Here is a 20,592-nt window from a genome sequence, read left to right on the forward strand (position 1 = left end):
GTAGATAGGTAGCCAAATCACATGCCCCCAAGTAGATAGGTAGCCAAATCACATGCCCCCAAGTAGACAGCTAGCCGCAGCACATGCCCCCAGTACATAGGTAGCCACAGCACATGCCCCCCAGTATATAGGTAGCCACAGCACATGCTTCCCAAAGACAGTAGTCACAACAAAAAAAGAATATTCACCTATCTGTGCTCCCTGTAGCCAGGTCCTCATCAATCCCACGCTCTTCTCTTTGACCCAGGCTTAGACGATGGGGGCGATGGCGCCTGGGTTGCACAAAGGACGTAGGCAGCGATAACATAGCTGCCTGTGTCCAGTGATCAGACACACAGCAGCCATCACTATTTATTAAAGATCTGTCTGAGAGCCGGATGCAGCCAACAAAAGAGCCACATCTGGCTCCCGAGCAGTAGGTTCCCTAACCTTCTCTAGCTGGTTGCAATTATCAACATAATTGTAGAATTTCTTGTGTGATTTCCAGGTGAGTATCCTGATTTATTTAAAATTTTTGTTCCCATGTGTTCTCTCTTCAAAGTTTTCCATTACATTTTCATGTGGTGTCCTTATGGGTGCAGTACTGACTCCTCTTGCATCCTTCTGCAGGGGTTAAAAGGTTTCCTCCTAGAGTAATTTGGGTTATTAGCCCAGAGAGAAGGCAGGACAAAGCCTGGTTTTCCATAACTCTCAAGCCCAGCAGGACCTGCATAGGCCTCCGTTCATTGGGAGCCTTAATGATCGTTGGCCTTTGGAGGTCCTGCTCGTTATGGGGAAAGTTCACAGGGGTTCACACTTATCCATTGTGAAAGTGCATGAAAGGAACCACATCATTATGGACTTTCAGTAATAAATGGGTAAGAGAAAGCACAATCGAGAGCTTTCTATAAAATTGTCACATAACACATAATTACTTTCGGCAGATTTTTTCCACTTCTGGATTCGGCTGATGGCTTTTTCAGCCATTGTGCTGCGAGAAAACTTTTTAACATGTCTAACAAGCACAAAGTAAACCTGAATTATAAAGTTCTATTATATCCTTGTATCCGGTACATTTTCTGTAAGTATACACTAGGCACATGATGAAAATGCTACCCAGCACTTTACAGTCATTGGTGCTTTCTTGTAATTTTGCTTCAAAGCGTCAAACATTTAGTTAGAAATGCACGAAAATTAGAGCTTGTGGCGAAGAGTCTGACGTTAGAACCTGAAACGTACAAAACCTCCTACCAACAAAAGCCCACAATTTGCATAGTTCACGAGCGCCACTTATGCTTCTATCCACATGTTGATCTGAACCAAAGGAACAAAATGTTTACCGTACATCTGCAGAATGGTAACGAGTTACAACGGCAACTAAGATCACGACTAGCTGTAGGGTTATAATATATGCAACTGCTCATTTCTCCATTCTCCCTCCGTAATTGCCAGAAACTTGGACAAAAAGACACCAGATGATAAAAAGTTCCTTGAGACTGTACAATAAGATAACAGTACTAGGTTTCGGTTGGAAGGAGGGATGATACGTTATAGAATGGTTTCTTATTATTAACCCTATTTAGTTGCAGCATCTTTCTGAGGGAATCTGATTGCCAAAAAGGATGATGTCACAGATGTTCCTCCGACCCATGTCCCTGGCGCACCCGTGCACCTCCCTATGCCGCTGGAGCCCGGCTGCAGCCTCACTCACCTTCCTTGGTCCAGTGGCAATCCCTGCACTCCGGTGTGCGTGCTCCCCGCTCCTATGGTGCTTGCACGCCATCTCCATACTTTTTAAAGGGCCAGCTGGCTGATTGGCCTGATAAATAGCCGGCCCCTTCCTGTGTCCCCTGCCTGATCTTTGTGCCTCTGAGAAAGCTCTTATGTGTTGTTCCCGAGTTATTCTGATTATCCGTTGTGACCTCGATTCCATTGCTGATTTTGATTCTCTGGCCTTCTACCTTGTCCCGGACTCCGATTCTGTATTGCCTGTCCTGACCATCTGCCTAACCATGACTTTGCCTAAGCCTTCCGATTTTGTACCTCACCTTGGCCACCACTGCAAACAAAGTCGTGACTGTGGAGAGACCTTGTGGTATCCCGCTGCAGAAAGTCCAAACCGCTTAGCGGGGGGCTCTGGTGAAAACCGGGTGCCACTCCCAGGCGTCGGCTTACGTCATTGCTTGCGGTGGTTCAGTGGGTCCACTATCTCTGAACCTGACAGATGATAATGTTAAGAAAGGTTTCAGTTTCCCCATCAGGGTTATTAGACAGATGAAAACAAGTTGTGATCTTTCTTCCGGATATGTCCTACACCCCAAATATTGTACTTACTAGCATTTGTATCATTGAAACTTAAGGTTCTGAGTTGAATACAAAACCAAGATCTAGATTAAAATATTAAACACGGGAACTCATAGACCTTCACTGATTCAATCACCAGACAAGTCTACTTGAATATCTTCTCAGTTCATCTCTGTCACTCTCCACTTTGTGCTTTCCTCGTGTTTGTCACAATCAGTAGTTTGTAAGTCTCTCTCTATCCCACATTCTCTTGTTACATTGTTGTCCGATCATAATTAGTCCTTGTGCGATAGGTTTTCACTGGTCCATAGTTGATAATGTAATGAAGATAGGGGCTGACAGCCTCTTACCCGGGGGCTGTTCTCAAGCGGAACACGGATTCTATTGTCTGGTAGCTTCTCGTCACCCTTGCCTCATCGAAATAACAAGCTTGGCCAAGCTAAACATTCATGTTCTTACGGGAAACCGGTCATAACTACGGCCTCTTCATCTCTATATTCCATCACTATCTCTGTGTCTCTCTTTTATTTGAAGTGTCAGGCATAGTGTATAATGGATGGGCCTCCATGTCTACTTCATTTAACTTTCTCCACTTCTTTCCGCTTTAAGATTGTGTCTTAACCTATTTTTCTGGTTCTGACTTTACACTTGGATTCTTCCTGGTTTGATCTGATCTTTAATATCCCTACATGATATCCTATCTTTTTTTGTCTTTATATAAGGTCTTGAGTCTCCCGCTCCCTCGCTGGATCTGTTTTAACCTAGTTAGGGCTTGTGTCAGCCTGAATTAGTTCTCATCCGTCCATGGTTTAGTTTCTTATACTCTGAATAGGTCTCTGACTCCGTTACTCTACATCCTGTACATTAACTGGTTTAAACCCGGTCACAGGTTCCATTAGGTTCTTAATGTTTTGGTTCTTACTGTATCTTTCTGCTGGATCGCTAGATCTACATCTATGTCTCAAATAGTCTCTTTGAGTGTCTTAATTTCCCTTTCATCCTGGATGGATTTGATATCAGTTCTCACTTGGTTTTGTCACTTTATCTTCCTTGAAAGGTCTCTGTATTTAGGACTCTGTCTTTATTATTCTATCCCAGTCTACTCCAATCTGTCGTCTTCTCTCTACTTGAGTTATCCATTATGTTATATTAGCATTAGTAATGAGGGGGTTGGTCAAAACACGGGTTCAGCAGGTTTGTTCAAACTTGGCTTTGGCACAAACTTTGACCTGAACATGACTCACATTTAAGTCAATGGGGACCCAAATTTTAACACCACAAATGGCTGTAAAATAGCAGTAGTAAGGGCTCGATGGCTGAAAAATTGTGGAAATAATAGGGCAATAGCCCTGCCCAAAATGAGCTACGGGGAGTACTTCAAATAATAACATAACATATAAAATAACGAAAGAAAAGTTTGTTTAAAAACAATTTTTTTAAAAATGAGGTCACAGTGGTTAAAGGTGCTCTGGGTGTTCAGACCCAGTTATTTATAGAGGTGAATAAAGAAGTAATGGGAAAACCACATAAGGTGCTCTGGGCATTCAGATCCGGTTATTCTCATAGTGACAAAATAAGCAATGGGAAAACCTCACTCCCTACATATCACTGCGGTTATAGGTGCTATGGGTGTTCCGACCCACATATTATAATAGAATTAATGTAAAAACAACAAACTCTTCCTCTCACTGCAGTTAAAATTTCCGGGAGGGCAGAATTTGTCAACTGCGGTATTTAACTTCCTTGCAACTCATTTAATTCAGACGTTGGGCAGCCAAGTCCCTTAGGATTCAAGCCTGGTTCATCTAAACAGAGGATGTCCATGGTGGCTGTAGATAGCCGTCTCCTCATGTCGGTGATGATACCACCGGCGGTGCTCAACACTTGCCACTCATTTTTGCCCCACACTCTAGTATTGGAATGAAGGATGCTATAAAACCAGCAGAGTGGCCACCCAGTAGTCGTAATTGGATAGTACACGGGCAACTATGGTTTTTATTGCGCAGGCACTGGAGCATCATGTAGGCCAGGCTGCCCAGAGGCAAGGACAAGCTCAGTTGGGAGGTGTCTTACTCCTCAGCATCTCCCATGACACACTCCAGTTATGTCGATGACCTGCAACCCACCCTGCAAGCCCCTTGTGGACTTACCTGAGATCTGTACCTCCTCATCTTCCTCCCATGCCACCATTGCATGCTCGGTCATGGCAAGAAGAGTTTTTTCGAGTAGAAGATAAATGGGGATGGTAGTGGTGACAATGGCATCATCAGCGCTGACCATATTGGGAGCACATTGGAAGCAGCGCAGCACTGAACAAATGTCCCTCACTATGACCCGGTCATCAGTGGTGAATTGGTGTTGGTCACTATTGACCTAAAACATAACTTTTTCACAGATTTTTTTTTAAAAAAAATCACCTATGATAACAAGTGGTAGGATTATATATCATGAAGCACAAATATCCAGACTGTTCAAGAGAGAGAATGACCTTTATTACAATCCAAATGAATTTATAGAACAAAAGTCGACATACACTTACCCCTGTCAGTACGATGTGTAACGCTGAGGGGTATTATCTCGCATGATTTCCTCTAGTGCAACTTCAAAACAGGGTACGTCATCGTCTCACCGACTCCTTATAGATATCAGTGTTATAGATCAAGGGAAGGTAGATGTAGATGTGAGATAAGTGAGGAAAAATTAGGGAAAGTGAAATCTCAAGTGTGACACAGTGGTAATACCCAGGGACAAGGGTTTCTACCCCTGGTATACCATGTGTATTACACTGAATACCCCTATTATTCCTAACCTCGGGGCAGCAGTCCTGCCTGACTGCCACCCCGACTGGAACCTGACTCTGGATAAATGGCCCTAAACTGGACCTGTATATAATGGCAAAAGAGTGAGAGTGATTTCATTTAGAATTATATTCCCAACATGACATGTTTCACCTCCATCGGGCTCATCAGGGGTAATGCCAATCTATCAGAAATAATAGATAAAAAATAAGGGCAATCAACCTATTGTATATACAGATTAAAATCTTACATGACTTGTCCTGATAATTTGGCTCCAAAATGCTCTATTGAATCTACGAGCACATGGCCGCATGGCGTAGCATGTGATCAGTGGCATAACTAGAAGCTGATGGGCCCCAGTGCCAATTCTGTGCCAGGCCCCCGACTATAATGTATTGTTTATAGTGATAGTCTTCTCATATGGGAAAGTGACACCATACAGGCCCCCTTAACCTCTTGGACCCGGGTGCGACCACAACCTCTGCACCCCCTATAGTTACGCCCCTGTATGTGATATGCCAGTATCTCAGCAGGTGGGCAGTGGGCTGGATTGTGCGACTTAGCACCAGATATCAAAATGGACTTATGTAGTTATGTAATTAGACCAATCCCTAGCGGGGGCATCCCCTCCCTAGATTGCCTTCTGGCAAAATATCTTTGACGGCGTTTCCTCCTCTGATTGGATCGTACCTCAGCCGGAAGGATGTCACGCATGCGCGGAATAACTCGGAAGCTGAAAGTAGAAATGGCAATACCAGTAATGTCCAGGGGATAAGCAGTATGAGAAACAGTGCCGAGCAGGGTATACACAATAATTAGAAGCATATACCTCATTTTAAGGATGTTAGATATAATGTAAAATACTCGTATGGTCCTAGCCTAGGATTAAAACAATGGTTCTAATCTAAACGTGCTGAATAGCTAAAAAGGCTGACGATTTAATAAGACTGGTGGGGTAGACAAACAGAAAAACGTAAAAAGACATAAAAAGAGCTCTAATTAGTCTAAAAATCCATAGAGTAGCTCAGACTATGACCCACATGGAGCGAATACATATATGTAAATGTCTCAAGAGAAAAAACTTACAAAAAGCACGCAAAGCTCAATTGCTTGTTGGGGATAATGTTTTGAGACAAAAAAAATCAATCTCGACTCATGTCGAGTGACCCACTGGTGGTTTAACCAAATCTATCCCTATAAAAGTAAGACCCTTCATGCCTCCATTATGTTTAATTAATGTGTCTGGTTAGGGGTTTCTCCCTATTGTTTCTGATGTCCCCTAAGTGATCCCCAATATGTACGAAATTCCCAAATGCATTTGCCTACATACTCCAAGAATATTAAGCCAGGATGTTGGAGGTTGCAGTCCGGCAGCAGGAGGGTGCACACACCTGTGAACACACACCTCAAGCAGCAGCTCTGGTTACTTGGTCAGAAACTTTTTCACCACCAGGTTCAGAACATGCGAAAGGCAAGGGTTGGCTTCAACCAGGGTTGGTCCAACAAGGTTTCAGCCATTAACACACACCACCTTGCCGGGGATTGAGGTTCAGAAGCAAAAAACACTGAACTGTCTGCTCATGAATCCCAGTTCCCGGGCAGTATGTGGTATTTCGCCCATACAGATGAGTTTCAGTATGACCTGATGTCATCTCCCCATGGCTTTGCTAAAATCGGTGGTGCAGGCACTGACTAGATGAAGACGCAGGAGAGGAGGAGGCAGAGGAGGAGGTTACTGGTGGCCAGGAGTGATGTCCAGCAATCCTGGGTGGAGGCAGAAAGCCAAAGTGCTTCCTGCCACCTTAACACATTGGGCAGTTGAAGAGATGTAACATTCCTACCCATGCTTTCTCGTCAGTTGTGAGGTCCACATCGGGGCTAACAGCATCACGCAGTGCACATGTAATGGCGGCTGGGAACTTAATACTGGGGGACAACCGACACCATCACATCTTTAAATCTGTCCATCTCCACCAGCCAGAGTGGGAGCATTTCAAAAGTCAGAAATTTGGAAATGCTTTTATTCATGACCAGAACTCGGGAGTGAGATGGCCCAAAACTTCCTCTCACTGCAAACTATAATGAGACCTTTTAAATTTTGATTGACTGGAAAACTATACAGCGACGGCACCTTTCAGATTTTGATGCAACTGCAAACTATGCTGAGATTGTGTCTTTAAGATATTGGGGCTCATTTACTAAGGGTCCGTTGGACACACTTTCGCCAGGTTTCCTGGCGATTTCAGTTTTGCGCAGAATTGCCCCAGGATTTTGGCGCACACGATCGGATCTTGGCGCATCGGTGCCGGCTTGCACGCAACAGAGATCAGGGGGTGGGTCACTGGACAAGCCGATGGATTCGGACAAAACGCAGAATTTAAAAACTCGATTGTGTCGCAAGATCAGCACTCACATGCACCGGGAAGAAGGAGATGAACTCCGGCGGACCTCAGTGGGGAAGCGACGGATGCAGGAACTCGGGCGCACGATCTTCATGAATCGCGCCGGACCTGAATCCTCGTCGGACAACGCACCACGGGATCGCGACAGGACCGGGTAAGTAAATCTGCCCCATTGTCGGATGATGCAGTAAATGCTGATAGTACTAAATCTGGTCCAGCAGCACATCAGTAGATCAATGCAGTTCTTTACAGTGCCCAATAAAGGTCAATTATTTCAGATTTCCGCCTGTCCCTATATCAGAGCCCTCAAAAGGGAAATCATTGGTATCCGTGAACAGCAGCCGCCTTTCCCTCTGTCTCCAGTGTGTGATGGCATCTGGACAGGTGACCTGTCCTGCCTGGCCAACCAATGACATGTCTGTTGCTAAAGGGCTGCAAGCTGCTTCATTGTCTTCTCAGCATTCAACCAGGTTTTCGCTTTTCCATGAATAAGATCCTGAAGTGCAATAGATGGCGGAGTAGGTACAAACCCAAATTTTGTGGTTTGGTTAGGATAAATTTTATATTATATCTTAAAGTTTTGTCTCTCATAGGATATCTTTTTGGTTACATCTCTGTTCCTTTTTGTGGTTTGCTCCATTTAATCACTGATCTAATTACTCTCTCCACTCACGGTCTCTGGTCTTCTGGTTTATTCCCTGTGTCACTGACCACAGCGCCATCACTGACCACAGCCCCATCACTGACCTTAGCACTATGTTTCATTTCTAGTGGGGCACATTTACTTACCCGGTCCATTCGCGTTCCAGCGGCGGCTTCTCCGACGAGCGTTCGGGTCTTCCAGCGATTCATGAAGGTCCTGCGCCCGGTGTCCACCAGGTGTCGCTGCTGCGCCGAGGTCCGCCGAGTTGCGTCGGAGTTCACTGATCTCTTCCTGGTGCATGTGAGTATGGCCCGTGCGACCAATTTTTTGTTTAATTGCGGCGGTTTTTCCGAATCCATCGGGTTTTCGTTCGGCCATGCCCCCCGATTTCCGTCGCGTGCATGCCAGCGCTGATGCGCCACAATCTGATCGTGTGCGCCAAAACTCGGGGCAATTCATGGAAAATCGGTGCAAATCGGAAATATTCGGGTAACAAGTCGGGAAAACACGAATCGGGCCCTTAGTAAATGACCCCCACTATCTTGATAAGTCTCTGTCTTTTTTAAATGCTGTTTCACTGATAAAATCTCTACTACGAGGCTTGGTCTTTGTCTCTTTCATACAATGTTCTTCTGGTTAAATACCTGTTTTAATGGTGGGATCTCTTCCAAGCTTGGCCTCTCTCATATATGCTTTATCTGGTTCATTCTCAGCACACTATTTCATGTTAGGTCTCTAATTTGGTTCTTGCCTCCATGGCTGGATCTCTGTCACTCCCCAGGTAGATCTTTGACTCAATCTTAGAGTCTCACACTGGTTGAGTCTCTTCCTATCTGGTTTGCTTCTTACTTGCTACTGGTGATATTTCTACCTCTACCAGGCTACTGGGCCTAGCAAAGTCTCTTTCTCTCCGTCTCTTTGCCTTTCTGGTCTGCTTTCATTCTAGTTAGTTGGATCTTCATGTCCACACGGCCTGGTCCTTGTATCCCCGGTGAGATCCCTACCACTACCAATCTTGGTCTGCGTTTCTCACTTGAGAATTCTCTTTGTTTTTGTAGGTCTCTGTTTGAACCTGCCTCTGTACCAGTCTCTTTATGACGCTTTCATTGATGTCCTTCATTCTAGGTCTCCCCACCTCTGTAGAGGCTATGTGATTAGGTCTCAGTATCTTTACCTCTTGTCAGCATCCTGTCTCTCTGTTTGGACCCGTCTCACTCGCTCTCTACGGTTGGGTCCCTTTATTTCTGCCTCGTTCTTTTGGCCTGCGTCACAACATGCTGAGTCAGAATATTCTCCGTGTGGCAGTGCTTTATGCTGCAGTTCTCTGTGTGCTGCATTAAATCTCTTCACACATTCATCTCACTCACATCCTAGCACGCACCCCCCCCTGCCGCCACCACCATATCGCTGCTGCCTAAACTTTCGTTTTCGAGTTACCAAGACACCTGTTTATTTAACCCTTCCCTTGCTATAAATTTAAAGTCTTTGACTCTCGACTACTGATTATTTGTGATAGATTGACGGGCAGTTCTTGATGTGTAGCCAACTCTGCAGGTGCTTTGCTATAATTACCAGCAAGTTCTAGACTGCCCGAGGCCTGTACAGTAAGTGACAATGTGATCTCTAGGAGGTCTGATCGCTAAACAGTGGGACCTCATGTACATCATTCTAGGACTTAAACAAAATAAACTGCAGAGTGTGAGGAACATCTTCTGCTTCCTGCGCCATTATGTGCCATGCGTTTCATCAGTGACATCATTGCTCTACGCTCTACCATCCATCAATCATGATCTTCCACCTACATAGTAACCATAACCATAACAGATACCTGCAGAACCAAACTTACCTGTATCACAATAGAGGAGAATAAACAACCGGACTCCTGTGGACTATAGACGCCCTTCAACCTAAATGGCATCTACATCATCTCAACATGGTTTTTCGAAGGCATCAACATCCTACTGACTTTGTCCCTACCAATTGGACACCTGCACTGAATTAACGCCTCATTGACTTAGTATCTGATGAAAAATGCTTCATAATATTTCCGTGACTATGAGGGAATTATATATCTGACCTTCAGATTGAGGGAATTATATATCTGACCTTCAGATTGTTCATAACTCAACATCTTTCCTAACTAAGCTAAAGATAAAGTATAATGCCAGATGAACTGGTAACGCATTGCAACTGCAGTACGTAAAGTGTTGGCTGCCTCATTTTAGAAGGTCATAACTATCTACACTTCCCAAGACCTGGAATTTTACCATTCCTTAACCCTTTAGTTGTTGAGTATCTCTGCGTATAATCCTTTACTTGGTTTTGAAGGAAATATCTGTCTATGCCTCCCATACCTAGTATCTTACCATCAACTTGGTCTTGTACCTAAAGAATGTTACATTCACGATCTTGGTTCTTCTTTAGCGTCATCGTCCACATCTTTCCACACATATACCTGGTGGCTCACCACCTACTTGGACTGTTGGTTAAGTCAGAGTCTTCATATCAACCTTCACTTGCTTTTGAAGGACATATCTGTCTATACAGATACCTACCCGGTATCTTACCATCACTTCGATTTGATAACAACAAATATTACAAAAAACCTCACTTTTTCTGTACAATTTCCAGAAGCCTTCATATCCACCTTAACCTGGTTTTACATATTTATCTATACCAATTAGTACCTGGTATCACCGGTTTCTGGTGCTTACAGAGTATCATAGTCTTAACATCTTCACTTACTTGGTTCTATCTGAGCATCACAGTTTTGTCCTCCCACAAATGGTCCTGGTGGCTCACCACCTGCAAAGCTATTCTATATTTTCCTCCTGCCCGCTGTACTGCACAATCCTAGCCTTTTCCTGGCACCCACCTGCCCTGCACCTCTCTTTTGTCATAGCCTTGCAGACAATTAGATGCTGCGACTGACTACAGACAGAGGTTGCAGAGCATCGACACCCACCACCCAGCCTCTCTCGCACCCTCCCTTCTCCCAATCCCATTCGAGGCAGGCCAGGTTAGCGTGTGCCTCATTAGCTCTATGTGGGATTGTGTACATAAAGTCTATGCATCCAGCATGTGAGTAGAGTCCGTAGGAGGAGGAGCTCCTATTAGCTGCATCGGTGCAGAGAGAGGGATGCCAGAGAAACAGAGAGAGGAGCAAGGAGGGATGTGTGGAGTGCCCCCTGGATAACTGCAGAGCTGTCCCACCACTGCACGCAGGGCATCGTCTCTGCACTTCCATCACCTTCTCAAGTCCCCTGTACCCCTCACCCGCACGTTGATCTGGCCCCCACACTGTGGTATCCGTACCACTCTCCTCTAAGCCCAAATCCACGCAGCATCCTGACTCTATCCATATCTCCTCCTGGACCACTCACTTTTTTGTCTTCTCCTTTCCGTCCCATCCCCCCACCCCTCCTCCGCTGTCTTCTCCATCCCCCTCTGTCTCACTCTCTCCATACCTCTCCAGTATCCAAACACACATTTGCCATTCAGCATCCTCCTCTGTGTGGTCCTTTCTCATCCTCCTCCTGGTATTCTGACACTTCTTCTTCATTGTCCCTTCTCCTTTCTTACCCGCACTTCCCCAACCCCTCCCTTTACTGGTCTGGACCTCTGGAATCTACAGAGACCCCCCATAGTTCCTAAAATCTCCCACCTTTTCTTCACACTCTCAATATGCAAGTTTCTTTTGCCTGCACAGAGCAGACATTGAGAAGTAGGACCAGCGAGGACCGTCTCTGCCCCGCTCGCCCTTCTTGTGGGCAAAATGGGGGTAATGGGGGACAATCGAAACAACGGACACCCCCAATGGGGACAAAACACCCTAATCAGGTGCTCCCTCTTCTCTCTCATATCCTCCGAGAGTCTACGGGTAAATCTACTGGCATGAAATACAGGTAAGTGCTACTCAACACCCATCAGGACCATCTCCGAGAAGATAACTCTCATATCAACATCTCATATCTGATAACAACTCATTACTATATCTTAATCTCATCAACCCTACAGTATCTATCTCATGTATATATGTATATTTATATGTTACTTATACTATATCTCATCTATACACTGTATCTGTCTATTTACTCAGTTTATATTGATCTATTTACTCAACTCTATTCTCTAATCTATTTCATATCTTAAATCTATCATCCAACTTACCCGTCTTTTAATGATATCAATATCTGTAAACTTGTTATGGATGTCGCGTGTATTAATCACTGTGTTGTGGGTAATTAGAAACCCCACATTCGTCTCACTTACTTTAAGATGGAATTAAAGGGGCCATGTCAGGAAAATCTGATAGTCCTTGTAGTTGAGTGATATGCAGTCAGTTGTAGTTGGCGTCTGTTTATACTGTGGCTGTGTCACTTATGTACGTAACTCTGATACGACCCTGGGAATGTGTGGCATAATGTTCTTATTATGGTCTCTCTGCCTTGGATTAAAATGATCAAATATATTTGAGGTATTTTTGAGATCATCTGAGCTACTTCTAACCCGAGTGACTTGTGATTCAACTACTGTAAAAATACACCACAGTCAGTCCTGAGATACAACTGAGCTAGTTCTAGCATAGACCTGAGTGGCTCCTGATACACCTGCCCTAGTCCTAACTTACACTTGAGATGCACCTGCCCTAGTCCTAACTTACACTTGAGATAATCTTAAGATACACCGGACCTGGTCCTAACTTACACTTGAGATAATCTTGAGATACACCGGACCTAGTCCTAACTTACACTTGAGATAATCTTAAAATACACCGGACCTGGTCCTAATATACACTTGAGATAATCTTGAGATACACCGGACCTAGTCCTAATTTACACTTGAGATAATCTTGAGATACACCTGCCCTAGTCCTAACATAGACTTGAGATAATCTTGAGATACACCAGACCTAGTCCTAACATATGCTTGAGATACACCGGACCTAGTCCTAACATAGACTTGAGATAATCTTGAGATACACCGGACCTAGTCCTAACATATGCTTGAGATACACCGGACCTAGTCCTAACATAGACTTGAGATAATCTTGAGATACACCGGACCTAGTCCTAACATATGCTTGAGATAATCTTGAGATACACCGGACCTAGTCCTAACATATGCTTGAGATAATCTTGAGATACACCGGACTTAGTCCTAACATACACTTGAGATAATCTTGAGATACACCGGACCTAGTCCTAACATATGCTTGAGATAATCTTGAGATACACCGGACCTAGTCCTAACATATGCTTGAGATACACCGGACCTAGTCCTAACATATGCTTGAGATACACCGGACCTAGTCCTAACATACACTTGAGATAATTTTGAGATACACCGGACCTAGTCCTAACATACACTTGAGATAATCTTGAGATACACCAGACCTAGTCCTAACATATGCTTGAGATAATCTTGAGATACACCGGACCTAGTCCTAACATAGACTTGAGATAGTCTTGAGATACACCGGACCTAGTCCTAACATATGCTTGAGATACACCGGACCTAGTCCTAACATAGACTTGAGATAATCTTGAGATACACCGGACCTAGTCCTAACATATGCTTGAGATACACCAGACCTAGTCCTAACATAGACTTGAGATAATCTTGAGATACACCGGACCTAGTCCTAACATATGCTTGAGATAATCTTGAGATACACCTGCCCTAGTCCTAACATATGCTTGAGATAATCTTGAGATACACCTGCCCTAGTCCTAACATAGACTTGAGATAATCTTGAGATACACCGGACCTAGTCCTAACATATGCTTGAGATACACCGGACCTAGTCCTAACATAGACTTGAGATAATCTTGAGATACACCGGACCTAGTCCTAACATATGCTTGAGATACACCGGACCTAGTCCTAACATAGACTTGAGATAATCTTGAGATACACCGGACCTAGTCCTAACATATGCTTGAGATAATCTTGAGATACACCGGACCTAGTCCTAACATACACTTGAGATAATCTTGAGATACACCGGACCTAGTCCTAACATACACTTGAGATAATCTTGAGATACACCGGACCTAGTCCTAACATATGCTTGAGATAATCTTGAGATACACTGGACCTAGTCCAAATTACACTTGAGATAATCTTGAGATACACCGGACCTAGTCATGACATCCAACTGAGCCAATCTTGAGATACACCTGAGCTACTCGTAACAGACTAATTACCGGCTCCTTATACACCTTAGCAGCTACTTTAGCTACTCCTAAGATTTACCAAATGTTTTCCCAAGATATATGTGACCTTAGCTGGTCCTAACATCCACCAGAGTGACTCCTGAAATACACATACACCAAAGTGGCTGATATGCCTGAGCTAGGGCCAACATACACCTGAGTGACTACTGATACACCTGAGCATGTCCTAACCTACACTTGAGTGACTCCTCAGATATGAATAACACCTTAGATACAACTGAGCTAGTCCTAACATACACCTGAGTGACTTCTGAGATACAACTGAGGTAGTCCTCACATACACCTAAGCCCCTCTTGAGGTACAATGAGCTAGTCTGAACATGCATTTGAGTGGCTTTTGTTGATACAACTGAGATGGTCTCAACATATGCCTGAAAGACTCCTAAGATACAATTCAGCTAAGTCAGACTTACTCTTGAATTGCTCCACATACACCTGATCAGCCAAGGACATATAACATATAATAAGATTTACCAAATGTTTTGCCAAGATGTGACCTTCACATTTACCTGAGTGACTCCTGAGATACAACTGAACTAGTCCTAATGTACACCTGAGTGACTCCTGATACAGTTGAGCTAGTCCTAATGTACACCTGAGTGACTCCTGATACAGTTGAGCTAGTCCTAATGTACACCTGAGTGACTCCTGATACAGTTGAGCTAGTCCTAATGTACACCTGAGTGACTCCTGATACAACTGAACTAGTCCTAATGTACACCTGAGTGATTCCTGATACAGCTGAACTAGTCCTAATGTACACCTGAGTGACTCCTGATACAACTGAACTAGTCCTAATGTACACCTGAGTGATTCCTGATACAACTGAACTAGTCCTAATGTACACCTGAGTGACTCCTGATACAGTTGAGCTAGTCCTAATGTACACCTGAGTGACTCCTGATACAGTTGAACTAGTCCTAATGTACACCTGAGTGACTCCTGAGATACAACTGAACTAGTCCTAATGTACACCTGAGTGACTCCTGATACAGCTGAACTAGTCCTAATTTACACCTGAGTGATTCCTGATACAGCTGAACTAGTCCTAATGTACACCTGAGTGACTCCTGATACAACTGAACTAGTCCTAATGTACACCTGAGTAACTCCTGATACAGCTGAACTAGTCCTAATGTACACCTGAGTGACTCCTGATACAACTGAACTAGTCCTAATGTACACCTGAGTGACTCCTGATACAGCTGAACTAGTCCTAATTTACACCTGAGTGATTCCTGATACCGCTGAACTAGTCCTAATGTACACCTGAGTGACTCCTGAGATACAACTGAACTAGTCCTAATGTACACCTGAGTGACTCCTGAGATACAGCTGAACTAGTCCTAATGTACACCTGAGTGACTCCTGATACAGCTGAGCTAGTCCTAATGTACACCTGAGTGACTCCTGAGATACAACTGTACTAGTCCTAATGTACACCTGAGTGACTCCTGATACAGCAGAGCTACTCCTGAAAAACACTTGAGTGACTCTTAAGACACAATTGAACTAGTCCTAACATACACTGGGGAGACTTCCGATTCACCTAAGCTAGTTCAGACATGAGCTAGTCCTAATATATATAGGTGAACCGTCTTGAAGTTATGACTTAACTGTTCCACCGATTTAACTGATCGATTAATACATTAATATATTAACTGGCCTTAACATTTGGCAGACTAATTCCCGAAGATGAGAACTTAGATATTACAGAGAGACATCTGAGCTCTGACTAACTCCTGAGCTAAGACTCAATCAGTCCTAATATACAGCTGGGTAGCCCCAGTGATACCCCCGAGCTAGTCCTAACATATCACAAGCTCATGATACACTGAAGCAGCTTCTGAGATATAGCAGAAGACATTCCAGAGATATAGCAGAAGTAGTCCTCACATGCACCCAAGTTATTTCTGAGATACAACTGAGCTTTTCCTAAGAACCAACTAAGCTGGTCTAAAAATACACCTCAGTGCTTCTCTGAGCTTTTCCAGATTTTAAGAGAGACACCTAGGTGGCTTTTGAGATTTAACAAAGCTTTTCCTAGGGCACTACTAAGCTTGTCCTCACAGAATTGAATGATTCAGGAGGTGGATCAAACTTTTCTTGAGATACAACTGAAGTAGCCTCAACATAAACCTTAATGGCTGTTCAGATACATCTCAGCTATTCTTAAGATACATCTTTCGCCAAGATACTTGTGAGATGCACCTCGAATAGTCTTGAGACTTGAGTCCAGTCCTGAATATGGGAGATGGCTTTCCTAAGCCAATTTTGTTTTTGTGGGATACAACAAAATCTACTGCTTAGATACAACCTATTCAACAAGCCTAACCAGATTTGGGGAGAGTCTGGACACCCTGCTATCCCAGTGTTCTTCCAAAATTAATTGAAGGAAGTTTATCTGTAAATAAATATATATCCACTAAATTTATCCTCTAGTCCAGTGGTGGCGAACCTATGGCACGGGTGCCAGAGGTGGCACTCAGAGCGATTTCTGTGGGAGCTCAGACCATTGCCCAGGACAGAGTTCACCAAATAGGACCAAATCAACCAAAAAACTTTCTGCAGTCCCAGGAAGAGATGCTGCTCTCAGCACCATTTTAAAGTGACAATTCATTGTCTGTTTGGAACTGCAGGAAAAGTGAGATGGTGCTGAGAGAACTGCAATGTCTTTGGAGGTCCTGCTGCTGGACCCAACATTCTTCCTCTACAGAGACCCTGCAGAGAAGCTACAACGAGAGTCTGAATTTGCTCTCCTTCTTTCAACTGTATTGGTGGCCTCAGGCGGCCGATACGATTGAAAGATGTGGAAGAACAGGTGACAATAAGTTACTGCTTCAAATGCCATGCTGGCACTTCACGGTGAATAAGTGGATTTTGGTTGTAGTTTGGGCACTCTGTCTCCAAAAGGTTCGCCATCACTGCTCTAGACAATACAAGACAGAGACTTTGAGGATTGGATGTGCTGTAAGCCGTCCTGGTAGTCCCATAGAAATCATCGAGCACCGGATGGGTTCATCTTGGAAACCCTATGCTAGATAAGACATCTCACATGCAAGTGGTTGGACACTTAGGAATCAGGCATGCATCCCCTATCCAGCGGATTATACAAAGTACCCTATACTAGAGCTGTACGTCCACAGGTAGTCCTCACATGTGATGCATCTCTGCTACCGATGATACACAGGCACCCGGGGGGTTACGTACAAGATTCTGTAGGTTTGTTCTTAAGTTGAATTTGTATGTAAGTCGGAACTGTATATTTTATAATTGTAGCTCCCGACAACATTTTTTTTGTCTCTGTAACAATTTTAAAACTTTTGGGTTGTCATAAGAACCAGGATTAACAATAAATCTTAATTGCAGACACCTGTGATATCTGTTACAGCTTTTCATTGTAGCCTAAGGTGAAAGTACAGTAAATTACCAACATCCAGAGGTCCGTTTGTAACTAGGGGTCGTCTGTAAGTCGGGCGTCATTAAGTCGGGGACCAAATTTACATTCAAATTACTAAAACTACTGAAATATACCCGAGTAACTGCAGAACTACTGCCTGGGCACACAGAACTCCTGCTGTGATACTTCTTCTCAGCTGCTGCGGAGATACATGTGATATATCGGTACAGGACTACGATACCATTGTCACTATGTGGGCACAGAGGGGGCATAGCTGCTACGTGGGAAGGATGACTGAGTGGGCACAACTGCATTCCTGTACGGACACTTGGATGTGGAGACGTTTGCTGTGTGGGCACAACTCTATGGACATACATTACGAGCTGATACTTTGTATGCACCGGTTAGTTTTCAAGGTGCTGGATGTTACATAGTAGTCGTTGTTATACACAAGGGCTAATGGAGGATGATAAGGGAGGAGATGTGGAGGTATATTGGGTATATGGAGGTATTTGGGGTACATACACAGTATTTTGAGGTACAGTGGTTATATTGTGATGGTTATGTGGAGGTATATTGGGTATATGGAGGTATTTGGGGTACATACACAGTATTTTGAGGTACAGTGGTTATATTGTGATGGTTATGTGGAGGTATATTGGGTATATGGAGGTATTTGGGGTACATACACAGTATTTTGAGGTGCCGTGCTTATATTGTGATGGTTATGTGGAGGTATATTGGGTATATGGAGGTATTTGGGGTACACAGTATTTTGAGGTACAGTGGTTATATTGTGATGGTTATGTGGAGGTATATTGGGTATATGGAGGTATTTGGGGTACATACACAGTATTTTGAGGTGCCGTGGTTATATTGTGATGGTTATGTGGAGGTATATTGGGTATATGGAGGTATTTGGGGTACATACACAGTATTTTGAGGTGCCGTGGTTATATTGTGATGGTTATGTGGAGGTATATTGGGTATATGGAGGTATTTGGGGTACATACACAGTATTTTGAGGTACAGTGGTTATATTGTGATGGTTATGTGGAGGTATATTGGGTATATGGAGGTATTTGGGGTACATACACAGTATTTTGAGGTGCAGTGGTTATATTGTGATGGTTATGTGGAGGTATATTGGGTATATGGAGGTATTTGGGGTACACAGTATTTTGAGGTGCCGTGGTTATATTGTGATGGTTATGTGGAGGTATATTGGGTATATGGAGGTATTTGGGGTACATACACAGTATTTTGAGGTGCCGTGGTTATATTGTGATGGTTATGTGGAGGTATATTGGGTATATGAAGGTATTTGGGGTACATACACAGTATTTTGAGGTACAGTGGTTATATTGTGATGGTTATGTGGAGATATATTGGGTATATGGAGGTATTTGGGGTACATACAGTATTTTGAGGTACAGTGGTTATATTGTGATGGTTATGTGCAGGTATATTGGGTATATGGAGGTATTTGGGGTACATACACAGTATTTTGAGGTGCCGTGGTTATATTGTGATGGTTATGTGGAGGTATATTGGGTATATGGAGGTATTTGGGGTACACACACAGTATTTTGAGGTGCCGTGGTTATATGGTGATGGTTATGTGGAGGTATATTGGGTATATGGAGGTATTTGGGGTACATACACAGTATTTTGAGGTACAGTGGTTATATTGTGATGGTTATGTGGAGGTATATTGGGTATATGGAGGTATTTGGGGTACATACACAGTATTTTGAGGTGCCGTGGTTATATTGTGATGGTTATGTGGAGGTATATTGGGTATATGGAGGTATTTGGGGTACATACACAGTATTTTGAGGTACAGTGGTTATATTGTGATGGTTATGTGGAGATATATTGGGTATATGGAGGTATTTGGGGTACATACACAGTATTTTGAGGTACAGTGGTTATATTGTGATGGTTATGTGGAGGTATATTGGGTATATGGAGGTATTTGGGGTACATACACAGTATTTTGAGGTACAGTGGTTATATTGTGATGGTTATGTGGAGGTATATTGGGTATATGGAGGTATTTGGGGTACATACACAGTATTTTGAGGTACAGTGGTTATATTGTGATGGTTATGTGGAGGTATATTGGGTATATGGAGGTATTTGGGGTACATACACAGTATTTTGAGGTACAGTGGTTATATTGTGATGGTTATGTGGAGGTATATTGGGTATATGGAGGTATTTGGGGTACATACACAGTATTTTGAGGTGCAGTGGTTATATTGTGATGGTTATGTGGAGGTATATTGGGTATATGGAGGTATTTGGGGTACATACACAGTATTTTGAGGTGCCGTGGTTATATTGTGATGGTTATGTGGAGGTATATTGGGTATATGGAGGTATTTGGGGTACATACACAGTATTTTGAGGTACAGTGGTTATATTGTGATGGTTATGTGGAGGTATATTGGGTATATGGAGGTATTTGGGGTACATACACAGTATTTTGAGGTGCCGTGGTTATATTGTGATGGTTATGTGGAGGTATATTGGGTATATGGAGGTATTTGGGGTACATACACAGTATTTTGAGGTGCCGTGGTTATATTGTGATGGTTATGTGGAGATATATTGGGTATATGGAGGTATTTGGGGTACATACACAGTATTTTGAGGTACAGTGGTTATATTGTGATGGTTATGTGGAGGTATATTGGGTATATGGAGGTATTTGGGGTACATACACAGTATTTTGAGGTGCCGTGGTTATATTGTGATGGTTATGTGGAGGTATATTGGGTATATGGAGGTATTTGGGGTACATACACAGTATTTTGAGGTG

At 43.4% G+C, this 20,592-nt stretch overlaps 1 protein-coding gene across 4 annotated transcripts in view; it reads left to right on the forward strand.

Annotated features, from left to right (window-relative positions):
• The window catches only part of KCNAB3 (potassium voltage-gated channel subfamily A regulatory beta subunit 3), an 82,520-nt gene that overhangs the window by 18,404 nt on the left and 43,524 nt on the right, over positions 1–20,592 (forward strand). The window contains exon 1 of one of the 4 annotated variants that reach the window (XM_072149912.1): positions 11,050–12,031. The exons of the other annotated variants lie outside the window; for them this stretch is intronic. Coding sequence (XP_072006013.1) covers positions 11,811–12,031 — 221 coding nt within the window. The 5' untranslated portion in view covers positions 11,050–11,810. Of the gene's footprint in view, positions 1–11,049; positions 12,032–20,592 lie in introns of those variants that run through there. 4 annotated transcript variants of the gene reach the window in all.

Source organism: Engystomops pustulosus, chromosome 4 (assembly GCF_040894005.1).
Source record: "Engystomops pustulosus chromosome 4, aEngPut4.maternal, whole genome shotgun sequence".
Taxonomy (NCBI): Eukaryota; Metazoa; Chordata; class Amphibia; order Anura; family Leptodactylidae; genus Engystomops; species Engystomops pustulosus.